This window comes from Enhydra lutris, unplaced genomic scaffold, assembly GCF_002288905.1.
Source record: "Enhydra lutris kenyoni isolate GAN:26980312 unplaced genomic scaffold, ASM228890v2 scaffoldscaffold76, whole genome shotgun sequence".
Classification (NCBI taxonomy): Eukaryota; Metazoa; Chordata; class Mammalia; order Carnivora; family Mustelidae; genus Enhydra; species Enhydra lutris.
Genome location: NW_019154160.1, coordinates 5,796,385 through 5,808,461, shown reverse-complemented (window position 1 = coordinate 5,808,461; position 12,077 = coordinate 5,796,385). Strand labels below are relative to the sequence as shown.

Genomic DNA, 12,077 nt, shown 5'->3' with positions numbered 1-12,077 from the left:
CATATGGTATCACTTAGAAATATGGAGAAAATACCAGCAGAAACAGATAAAAGACTGAAAAGGAGCTGCTTCTGGAAAGGACAGAGGAGATGAAGGAGGTAAAAGAATTATGTTTTCATCACAACTCTTAAAACTGTTACTCTAAAACATTTGTGGGAAATACCCTGACAAAAATCTTAAAATCTTATGGAACCACATTACCTCATTGCTGGGTCCAGCAACTGAAGATGCTAGGGAATCTTCAAGGTCTTCTGCTAATATAGACACACCCTCCCTTGAAGTAATAGACACCAACCCACTGTTTCTAGAAAAAAGGATAGGAAAACCACCGCAGGAACCAGCTCCTAAAATACTATCTCCTAAAAGAAAGAAAAATACACAGACATACATAACAAAAAAATGCTTTCTAAAATCTACCGCCCTAAGCAAAAAATCATCATCTTGATACACTAAGAACTTTTTTTTTCCTTTACAATAATCCTCCTACTTTGAACTCAGCTTTTTAAATCTAGATCAAATGTCAGGAACCTGTTGCTATTTGAAATACCAGGCTCTGTGTCATTCGGTTTGGGGACAACAAAAACAAGCCTTGCATTTAGCAGTGGGTATGATAAGCCAAAAAAGAAAATTATTCATTCTGCAAAACTCAGAATGACAGCTTTTTAATCCAATGGAGTCCTCTTGCCCTCTTTCTGTATTTATTGAGTAGGTCAATGGAGACGGGGAAAAAGTCTGTTTGCTCAATTCCTTATTAACATTCTCCCTACCCAAAGTCAAGGTTCTTGTGTTAAAACTAGAAAATCTAGGTTCCATCCTGTTGCCTCGCTTGGATTTTGCCATCTGCTCAGTCTCTTTATCCTGATTAGACTGCTTGTTTTGCTTTTATTCACTCCTGGCTGGCTCCCCCATCCTTGGCCGCCATTCCAGCCCCCCCTGCGTGAGTCCAGTACCCAGGATTCTTCTTAGCCAGGAGTCTGGACAAACTTACTTAAAGAACATCAACTCAGGATAAATTAGTCTATCTAGGAATAAGCAGTTACTTCTCTTAGTGTCAATTCTTTGTTTCCTGGCCTCTTATAGGGGAAAATATTACTATCTTTTGCCCAAAAATATAACAGTTTGGGAATTTTACTACCCTTTTGGTTTTTCAGTAGGGTTGTGACGTCAGCTACTACTGCTGTGGTAGTGAATGTCTAAATAACACCTGGGGGTAGCATTCTTAACACTTATGGAAAGAGAATAAAAACCGCTAAGAACGACTAACAAGTCATTAATCACCCTTTCTAAAACTGATACTGTACCTTGTGTATTAAAGACAATTTTCTCCCTAGGAAGAGAAAACTTCCCAGTTCCTGTGGCGCACACGTAGACAGCACTTTCAGTGTACAGATAGGCAGTCTGATTTGAAAAGTTTGGGACCATCAACCGACACATAATCAAGTCTTCAGACTGAAAATTAAATGTCAGATTATGTTTAACGATAATTAAAACAAAAATACTTGCCTGCATAATTTTGTAACTTGTATTTTTATACACTATCTCATAAAAGTGATACAATAATTCCGACTGTCCTTTGTCAAAACCTAAATACTACTCTTGGGATGATTTACAAAATACGATGTAAGTTTATAAACATCAATTAGAGAGAAATCATGTGTTGAGTTGTAAATAATCAGCAAATTTTGAAAATTACATGATGGTAAGATTCTAACTAAAAGCCTATAACAAACATGAGAAAAGAAATTAAAAGACTGATTTATTTTATTACTAATTTAAAATTGGCAAATACTTTGTAAGTGATCCCTGGTGAACATTTTGGTTCTTACTTCACTGTGAAGATACCAAGCACAAGAAAATTGAATTAATTTGTTTATTTTATATATAAATTAATTTGTGTGTATATATATGTATATATATAAATTATATGTATATATTAATCTATACATATAAATTAGTTTATTTTATATTAATTTGTTTATTTTATATATAAATTGTTTATATTAGCAGAAACAGAAATATGACCTAATTAAATGAAATCAGCAAATGTTAAATATACTGTTTATTATTAAAGAAGTAATTTTATAAATTTTTAAATAAATTTATAAATTTATATTTATATATTTATATTTTTATAAATTTATAAAATTTTTAATTTTATAAATTCTTTATTTATTAAAGAAGTAATTTTATAAACAAAACATTAAAAAGTGGTATTCCATAATGTTTTTATTCTGAAACTGTTTTCTTTACGCCTCTTTTGCATTGCCTGAAAAATCTTATCACTGAGCATGTTTTTCTTACATAATCAGAACTGTAAGGTTTGTATGAAATAAAAGGACAAATTAAATGACTTCCTTACAGTATTTAGTTACAATCACATTAAGAATAAGGATTTAATAAAAAAATAAAAAATGTTTTAAATATTAAAAAAAAAAGAATAAGGATTTAACAAAATTAGATACTATACGGTATAAGGCTAAAGGAAATGAATTTACACTTTAAGGCTTTGTCTTTGTCTTATGAACATCACCATTATTCAACAATACTTACAACATTAAACAACGGCTTGCCGTCAGCTGCTTCCACCCTCATTCCTCTTTAGCTAAGGTTGTCCAAAGTAATGAGTCTAAGATGGCAAACAAAATGCAATGCCTAAAAACTGGCTATTTAAAAGTATCTCAAGACTTCCAAGTAAATCTCTCAAAAGAATCTGAGCCTACAGCATTAGGACAAACAACTCAGTACGTTCTTGTCATCTGTAGTTCACTGTACAGATAGAACTCTTACCTGAAAAGGTGGATTGCACTGAGTGACTTCCACAGTTACTGCATCAGACATTTGGTGGCCATTATCTTCTACTGTTATCAGAGAGTAATAGATGAGACATGGATTGTCTGCTGGGTGCCATGCGGCTGCCAAAATCAGGAGCCCATCACTAATCAATGAAAAAGAAAGATCTACAGCCTCTTGGAAGTCAGTTTGTCAGTTTCTTATATAGTTAAATACATACTAACCATATGCCCTAGCAATCCCACTCCTAGATATTTACCCAAGAAAAACAAAAACTTATGTTCACACAAAAACCTGTGTGCAAATAGTTATAGTGGCTTTACTCACAATTACCTAAAACTGGAAGCCCAATATCCTTCAACTGCTGAATAGATAAATCCCGGTAATTTTTTTTTTTTTTAAGATTTTATTTATTTATTTGGCAGAGAAAGAGAGAGAGAGAGAACACAAGCAGGGGGAGCAGCAGAGGGAGAGGGAGAATCCGGCTCTGCGCTGAGCAGGGAGCCTGATGCAGGACCCTGGGATTATGACCTGAGGCGAAGGTAGATGCTTACCCAACTGAGCCACCCAGGCACCCCTGGTAATTTTTTTTTCAAGACTTTGAGAGAAGAGAGTGCAAGTGGGGAGAGGGGCAGAGGAGGAGAGAGAATCCCAAGCAGACTCTGAGCTGAGCATGGAGCCCAATGCAGGGCTCAGTGCCATGACCCTGAGTTCATGACCTGAGCGGAAATGAAGAGTTGGGACATTTAACCAACTGAACCACCCAGGCACCTCAAGCCCTGGTAATTCTACACAGTGTGCACTACTCAGTAAAAAGGAAGAAACTGCTGAATGAACATCAAATGCATTGTGCTAAGTGAAAGAAGGCAGTCTCAACAGGCTTTATATTATATGATCCCATTTGCAGGGCATTCAGAAAAAGACAAAACAACAGGGACTGAAAACACATCAACAGTCGCCACGGTTGAGACTGAAGGAGGCTTTGATTACAAAGGGATGCAAGGGAGTTTGGGGCTGATGGAACGATTTCATATCGCGACTGCGTCTCACGGTCAAATGAGTCTGCGTCTGTCAACTCATTACACACTAAGGTGAATTTTACCGTATATAAAATATAGCTCAATAAATCTGACTTAAAAAAAAATCAACAAATCATCAAACGCAGGACCAACAAAGCACAGCCCTCAGGCCAAACTGTGCCCAACCGAGTTTTTATAAATGAAGCTTTACTGGAATGCAGCCAGGCCCACTCATTTCCGTACTGTCTGTGGATGCCTTCATGCTATCACTACAGAGTAGAAGAGCTGCAGTGAAGACCACATTGTGGGCCCTTCAGAGAAAGGCTGCCAAACCCTGACCTAATTTGTTCTTTAAAGCTTACTTTGGTCCAGAGGAACATTTTGTTTTTAACAATCAGTTGCAGAAATTTCAATGTGAAAACAAACCTTTTTCTATCTTAAAGCTTACGTTTCTCGTAAGTCTATCAAAGTTGTTGCCCTCAACAAAGAATTACATGGTCTCTAATCTCAAGCCCTCCAAAATATTCAGTAGTATTTATTATTAGCAACTTTCATTCAAGTCTCAGAAATATTAATGGGGGGTTGGGACGGGCAGGGAGCAAGCGCCCTCTACTGACAACTAAAAACAAGAAACCGGAAAAAAAAATGAAACCCAGCGAATGACTAAACGACATCACTTCAAATCGAGCAATCTGAACATGGCTCTCGTTTCTCTTTCCACTGTGATCTTCACCAGGTCCTGAACCCTTATCACTCCTACTCAGACTCCTGAAAGGAATCCAACAATACTAGCCCAAACTTATAATATACTGGCAGTGACCTAAAGAGCTAATACCGGATATAGAAGAACGTTATGCATAAAAAATAACTAATGGACTAAAGACCTAAATGTGAGATCTGAAACCATAAAACTCCTAAAAGAAAACAGGCAGTGATCTCTAGGACATCAGCCTTAACAACATATTTATGGATATGTCTCCTCAGGCAAGAGAAACCAAAGCAAAATCAAACTCCTGGGGTTACACCAAAATAAAAAGCTTTTGCACAGCAAAGGAAATGATCAACAAAACAAAAAGGCAACCTAATGAATGGAATTCCAAAAATGATATATCTGATAAGCAGTTAATATCTAAAATAACGTAAAGAACTTACACAACACCACCACTACCCCCAAATAACCCAATTTAAAAATGGGCAGAGGCCCTGAAGAGATGTTTTTCTAAAGAAGACATACAGGTGGCTAGGAGACAAAAGAAAAGATGCTCAACATCAGTAATCGTCAGGGAAATGCACAAAATCACAATGAAATATCACCTCACACCTGTCAGAATGGCTAAAATAAAAAGGACAAGAATTAACAAGTGCTGGTGAGGATGTAGAGGAAAAAGGAGCCCTCACATTCTGTTGGTGGGAATGCAAACTGGTGAAGCTGCTATGGAAAACAGTATGGAGGTTTCTCAAAAAATTAAAAATTGAAATACCGTATGATCCAATAACTCCACTAACTGGGTATTTATCCAAAGAAAACAAAAACACTAATTTGAAAATATATATGTACCCCTATGTTTGTTGCAGCAACAGCTGAGACATGTAAGCAACCCGAGTACTCATCAACAAATGAATGGATAAAGACATAGTGTGCGCACGCGCACACACACACACACAGGAATACTACTCAGCAAAAAAGAGTTAAGATCTTGCCATCTGTGACAAAATGGATGGAACTAGAGTATTATGCTAAGTGAAGTAAGTCAGACACAAAAAGACAAATACCATACGACTTCCCTTTTACATGGAATCTTAAAAACAAAACAAACAATCAGAAAAACAAAAGAAGACTCTTAGTTGCCAGAAGGGAGATGGCTGAGGGGATGGGCAAAACAAAGTGGATTAACAGGTGTAAACTTCCAGTTATAAAATAAACAGGTCACAGAGATGAAAAGTACAGCCAAAAAGACAGAAAAAAAAAAGAAACCAAGTGAGATCACAGAGAATGTGGTCTTGAATGTACCAAGGAGGGAAGCAGAGTTGGTCGTACCTATGATAAGGCTCTATATTGAAGTTACTCTAAAGACTGTATATTGGGTGATAAAGGGTGCCACGAAGTCATGGAGACATGCTAACAGAATTTCTTAGAGTAGTGCTAGAACAGTTTTATTTGACATCTATATAAAAACATCTTCACATTTGGAAAAAACATGAAGCTGTTTTAGGTAGTAGAGATGATAGGTAGATACTCTAAATTTTGCAAACTAATAAAAATTTAACAATAAATTTTTTATTTATTGTTAAAAATTTAAAAACAGGGTGCCTGGGTGGCTCGGCTGGATAGGCCACTGCCTTTCAGCTCAGGTCATGATCCCGGAGTCCCCGGATCAAGTTCCACATCGGGCTCCCAGCTCTGAAGGGAGTCTGCTTCTCCCTGACTTTTTGCCCTCTCATGCTCTCCCTCACTCTCTCTCAAATAAATAAATAAAATCTTTAAAAAAAAAATTTAAAAACAGGGGCGCCTGGGCGGCTCAGTGGGTTAAAGCCTCTGCTTTCGACTCAGGTCATGATCCCAGAATCCTGGGATCAAGCCCCGCATCAGGCACTCTGCTCAGCGGGGAGCCTGCTTCCTCCTCTCTCTCTCTCCCTCTGCCTGCCTCTCTGCCTACTTGTGATCTTTGTCTGTCAAATAAATAAATTTAAAAAATTTAAAAAAGAAAAATTTATTGTTAAATTTTTACGAGTATATACAAAACAATACACTTAAGACTTAAAAAAATCCAATTTCACATCTAAAATGAGGCTCTCTGAGCTCTGTGTAATAATCTAGTAAAAGAACTTGTAAGCCTGTTCCATGAAAATATATGCCAGGTTACAAACCTGGCCAACACAAGCAAAAGATCAAGAGCATCAGTGAGCATCAAGAAGACGGACAGTATTCTTAAATAGAAGAAACGTATGCAGATACAGACACCGTATGATCACTAGACGGTCCAGAAGGAGAACAAGAGCTACGTCTTAGAAGTCCCACAAGCACCTTGCTAGCATGACAACAATGGAGGAGACGAGCCGGGGCTCTGACCCAGTCCAGAAATTCTTAAGCATGTTTCTCTTCTGTTTTCAGTCCACATCTCTGTTCTGAAAACTATGTGAAAAAATGTCTGCATCATATGACCACGTGGTCTGTGTCCCAGCAGCAGTAATTTTTTTTTTTTAAGATTTTATTTATTTGACAGAGAGAGACAGTGGGAGAGGGAATACAAGCAGAAGGAGTGGGAAAGGGAGAAGCAGGCTTTCCACAGAGCAGGGAGCCTGAAGCGGGACTTGATCCTACTACTACGACCCTGGAATCATGACCTGAGCCAAAGGCAGATGTTTAGCGACTGAGTCACCCAGGTGCACCCTAGCAGTAGTCCTAAATTCCTGAAAGTCTGGTAAAGATACATGAAAACACATGAACTATATTTAATTAAACCACTTGTGGAAATTAAACACATGCTACTTCTACCTCTTTGATAGTTTATGTAAGGTTTTCAGAAACTATAAAGAAGGATCTTACTGACATTCTCAAGAGCCTAAGAAAAATTATACAGCAGAACTGCAATATCCTTCCAAAAAAACAAGTAGAATTTGTTCTACTAAATAAATTACTCTAGGGGCGCCTGGGTGGCTCAGTGGGTTAAGCCTCTGCCTTCAGCTCAGGTCATGATCTCAGGGTCCTGGGATTGAGCTCCACATCGGGCTCTCTGCTCAGCAGGGTGCCTGCTCCTCCACCCCCCCCCCACCTCTCTGAGTAACTTGTGATCTCCCTCTCTCTGTCAAATAAACAAATAAAATCTTTAAAAAAATAAAAAAATTACTCTAAAACACAAAAATTGCTCTTAACTTCTGGTATGTTGTGTTTTGAAGAATTACAAGTCATATATAACATGGAAGCCATGTTATAAATGGTTTTTAAGTTCCATATGACCTTTGGTATTAAAATTAAATAATAACACAGGATAACTAACCTAGGATTTATCAGACTAACCTAGGATATTAAGTGCCACTTAGAGCACCATTTCTAAGAGGAAATTCACTGTGAATTTAAACCCTGAGTGAGTTCTCACTTGTACTGCCAAGACAAAACCTCACCCCACTTTCGCCACAAACATAAGCTTACTAAAGCAAAAAGGCTGGAGAAGAATGGCTGGTATCGCCACTGAGAAGAGAAGGATGACAGCAGGGGGCACCCGCAGCAGCAGCAGGGAGGGCATCTCTTAGTGTGAAGAGAAGCTCCAGCCATAAGAGCAGGAAAGATGAGTCTCGAACTAGGGCAGACAACTAACATAAGAATATGCAGGTGAGGGCTGAGAACTGCCTATATTTCTCAAATCAACCAGCATCGCTAGAAAAGGACACAAAGCCTTTCAGTAAGGTATGAAAGTATGATGCGAACAGCATTAGAAGAACAGACGGCAAGACTGATCATCATTTTACAATAAACATTAGTTTCCCAAATAGCTACCTGTATTCTTGAGGACAAGCTAACTGCTTACCAGTTTTGCTTCAAATCCAAATACCGAATGTTGACCCCTTCTTTAATAGCTTCATAGTTACTTTCAGATCCCTATATGAAAACATCAATAACATAAGCTCCATGAGTATAAGGATCATTGCTTTTCACCTTTGTATTCCCAGCACCTATTAAACAGTTCAAAGTTGCTGAATAAATAATATATGCATTTTTAAAGCTACTAAGTAAATCAGTGAACTCCAGTATTTCTAAGGCTTGAACTCCCTATTTCTGCTTATCTGATGACTAAAAGCTACACTGCATTGAAATGTGTTCTAATAAATAAAATAATTAAAGAAACTAGCATTCTTATCTAATCAAAACGTGAATTGCAAAGATGAATATTATTTTTCCTTACCCAAATAGCATCAGTAATGTTTTCCTTCAGGACTCTATTTAGATCCCAACTATGTGCTTGTTTTTCTGAAGAATCATCCAATTCCCATTTACTGATGTTTGAACTTGTCAGGCTATAAAAGCTTGCTCTCTCTCTATCCCAAAGGACACTTGAAAGCTGTATGGAGAGGAGAGAAGAAAAAAGTTACATTTACAGATTTTTAAGTTCTAATGTGAAGGAACTACTTTTCTGAAATTCAAATTTATATGTTTTATAAGTATTCCATTAGTAATCCTGGTGGAATTCTTCATTTAGTATTCCAGAAAGGAGTGATCCTAAAATGAACCTTGAAAGCAAGGTAAGATTTCTAGAAATATAAAAGCAGACAGCCCACAAAGAGTACAGTTGTGGGAAAGTTATGAGGCCTTCCAGAGAACAAGCAGTTCTGTTACACTGGAATCTAGACTATAGCTAGAAAAGGAGGAAAAATAATGCTCAAATGAAAAGTTAGGGACACACAGCAGAGTCCTGAATGTGAATCTGTAAACCTAGTAAACAAGGTATTATCAATGGCTTTTGAACTCAAGAGGTGTGTTGTAGGAAAAGGAATGTGGCAAGTTATATGTAGATAGATTATTCTGCCTTTTCAAGTATATATTGGTTATGAAGTATAGTTGTGTTTTTAGTGGGCACACGATTGTTTTGAGTTAAAACCCTGATTTTCTCCATTTCTCCTAGCACCATGATTCTGGCCACTAATGGGTTAAAGAGCCATCAGAGAGTAAACTGAACTGCCACCCAGGGCTTAGGGGAAATTCACCAAGAGTGCAGATTAGGGCATAACAATGGAAGCAAAAGGTAGGGATGAAAATGAGACATGTTAGAAGTCAAATCTATAGTATCTGTTAAGTACGGAATCTGCTATAGAAGGGAGGTGTGCATACACATACCCACAAACACACACACACTGGAGAGTTTATACTCAGGTCACTGAAAACAGTGACAGGGTCATGAACAGAAATTAACAGGCCAAAAGAGAAACGAATTTTATATACACTTTTGGTGTAGAAAATGTGAGGGAAGAGGGAATATGAGCAATTTGTTTTCAGACATATTAGGTTTTAGGTCTTTAGACCATCAAGAAAGCAGATGGCGAGAGCAACCTGCAGTTAGAGGAAACAGCACAGTGAGAAGAAAATGTGCTTTCAATTCAAAGAGGCCTGGGCACATATCTGCCACAGAGTAGTCGTGCAACGTCAGGCAGTTTACATAAATGTCACTGAGGCTGTTTGCTCATCTGCAAACTGGGGAGAAAGCACTCTACGTTACAGGTTATCACAGTTATTGCTCAAAATAACAAATACAGAGCCTCTAGCAGAGAGGACACGCTCCAGGTTTGCTGCCATCTGCCTCCCTTCGCTGTGCCAGAGCCTGAGGCAGAAGCCCGGCTGACAGATTCAGATTCGAGTCATCCACACAAACAGCTGGAGTCATGGGAGTCGAGAACACTTTCGGTTAAGTCAAAAAGCAAAACTCGTCCTTAAACACAATTTTATATAATAGTAGTTTATATATTTTTATATATAATTTTATATAACAATTTTATATAAGTTTTAATCCAAAGAATGTACATGTAAGAGAATCTGTATGATTTAAGAATATTAAAGTTACAGGGTTTGTGAGAGTTCGTATGAACTCATTTGATCACAATAAAAATGCTTCACTGAAAACATCAAAGGTTTTACTTCCTATATACTAGTATTCATACGGAGACAATACCAACTTCATAGGAAACCTCCAACTTACTGATTTCAAGAAGAAACAAGCTTGTAAAACAAAATCATTTTATCAACTTACGATGAGATCACTACTGGGAGATAAAATTCCCAAAAGAGAAGAAACCTTCCGACCAATTCCTGAAAGCATCCCTTGTCCTTGAGGCAGAATGTGTTGATGAATCTTTCCTAAACTATCAGGTATCAGCCGAACCAGCTGGCTTCCCGATGAGGACAAAATAAAACTTCCTCCCTATGAACAAATATTGTGAAATTAGTTACGCATCTATAACTAAGATAAAGAGCATTAACACAAAATGCTTTGATATAGAAACAAGTCATCTATCATCTGTACCTTAAAACAAATCTAAAAGAATTTTTTAAAAAAGTATCATTTTACTAAAATGATTTACTTACAAATACTATAACATGTTACTAAGATATGATACTATTAATTTTACATAAATTTTAGTTGTTTTTTTAATTGGGTGTTTCCTTAATTCTGATTTTTAAAATACAGGTTCACCACACCACAGGTTCAACAAATCAAGTATCACATTTTATTCTTTGGTAAACTTGCAGAGTGTACATTATAATGCATGCCATTCTTCCTAATGTCTAAGGGTTTCTAAGTCACCATCAGGAAATATTTCTGAAAGAAATGAATACCATGGGCTATGATTCAATACTGGTATTTCAGAGTCCTAGGAAAAAGGCTTTCCTTTGTCCAATCGTTCAACTCCTAGACCCTTACATTCTTCTCTTACCTCTTTCTGATTCCTCTCTGGCTGTATGGTCTATCCAAAACAACTTTTACTCATTCACATCTCACTCCAAAGCAAATCACAGCTTTCCAATAAATATGAAAGAAAATCCATCACATACCTGCACTGCTGTTAGGAAACTGTAAGTCTTATCACCTCCCAAATCTACAAAGGTCTCCATGTAGGTATCTTCACCAGCAAGGCTTGGCCAGTAACGGACGGATCCTTCTCTGGTGGCAACCATGACAGCAATAGCCTTCAAACAAGATCATAATACTCGGCAATTACAGTAAAAAGATGTGTCTGGTGTGTCTAGTGACACTGATAAAAACAAACTAGAGCAATTTATTATTTGATTTACAGAAATTAGGGGGACATATCCCTTCCTGTTTATATTTTAAACATCATCAGACTATAAAATTTACTTTCTTTTCCTTTTGTTGTGCAGTTCTAGTAATTTTAACACCTGTATAGACCTAGGTAACTACTACCCATATAGGGACAGCACAGTCCCATAAACATCCCAAACTCCCTCGTGCTATCACTTTATAATCACAGCTTTTTCCCATCTTAACCCTGGCAACCAGTTTCCATCATTATAGTTTCATCTTTCTGAGAATGCCAGGTAAATGAAATCATACAGAATGTAACCTTTAAGCACTGGCTTATCTCATTTCAGCATGTCTCTGATCTGGGTTGTTGCTGTATGAAGAATTCATTCCTTTTTACTGTTGCATAGCAGTCCACTCTATGGATGAAACCCATTTCTTTATTCATTCACTTGTTAAAAGGACATTTGAGTTGTTTCCACCTTTGGCTATCACAAATAAAGCTGTTACGACAATCATA

At 37.3% G+C, this 12,077-nt stretch overlaps 1 protein-coding gene across 1 annotated transcript in view; it reads right to left on the bottom strand.

Annotated features, from left to right (window-relative positions):
- LOC111160511 (nucleoporin 133) overlaps positions 1-12,077 on the bottom strand; it is a 70,185-nt gene that overhangs the window by 50,374 nt on the left and 7,734 nt on the right. The window contains exons 5-11 of the mRNA XM_022523659.1: positions 11,350-11,484; positions 10,547-10,717; positions 8,711-8,866; positions 8,336-8,406; positions 2,788-2,935; positions 1,302-1,449; positions 202-359 (exon numbers count right to left, since the gene is read on the bottom strand). Coding sequence (XP_022379367.1) covers positions 202-359; positions 1,302-1,449; positions 2,788-2,935; positions 8,336-8,406; positions 8,711-8,866; positions 10,547-10,717; positions 11,350-11,484 — 987 coding nt within the window. The remainder of the gene's footprint in view (positions 1-201; positions 360-1,301; positions 1,450-2,787; positions 2,936-8,335; positions 8,407-8,710; positions 8,867-10,546; positions 10,718-11,349; positions 11,485-12,077) is intronic.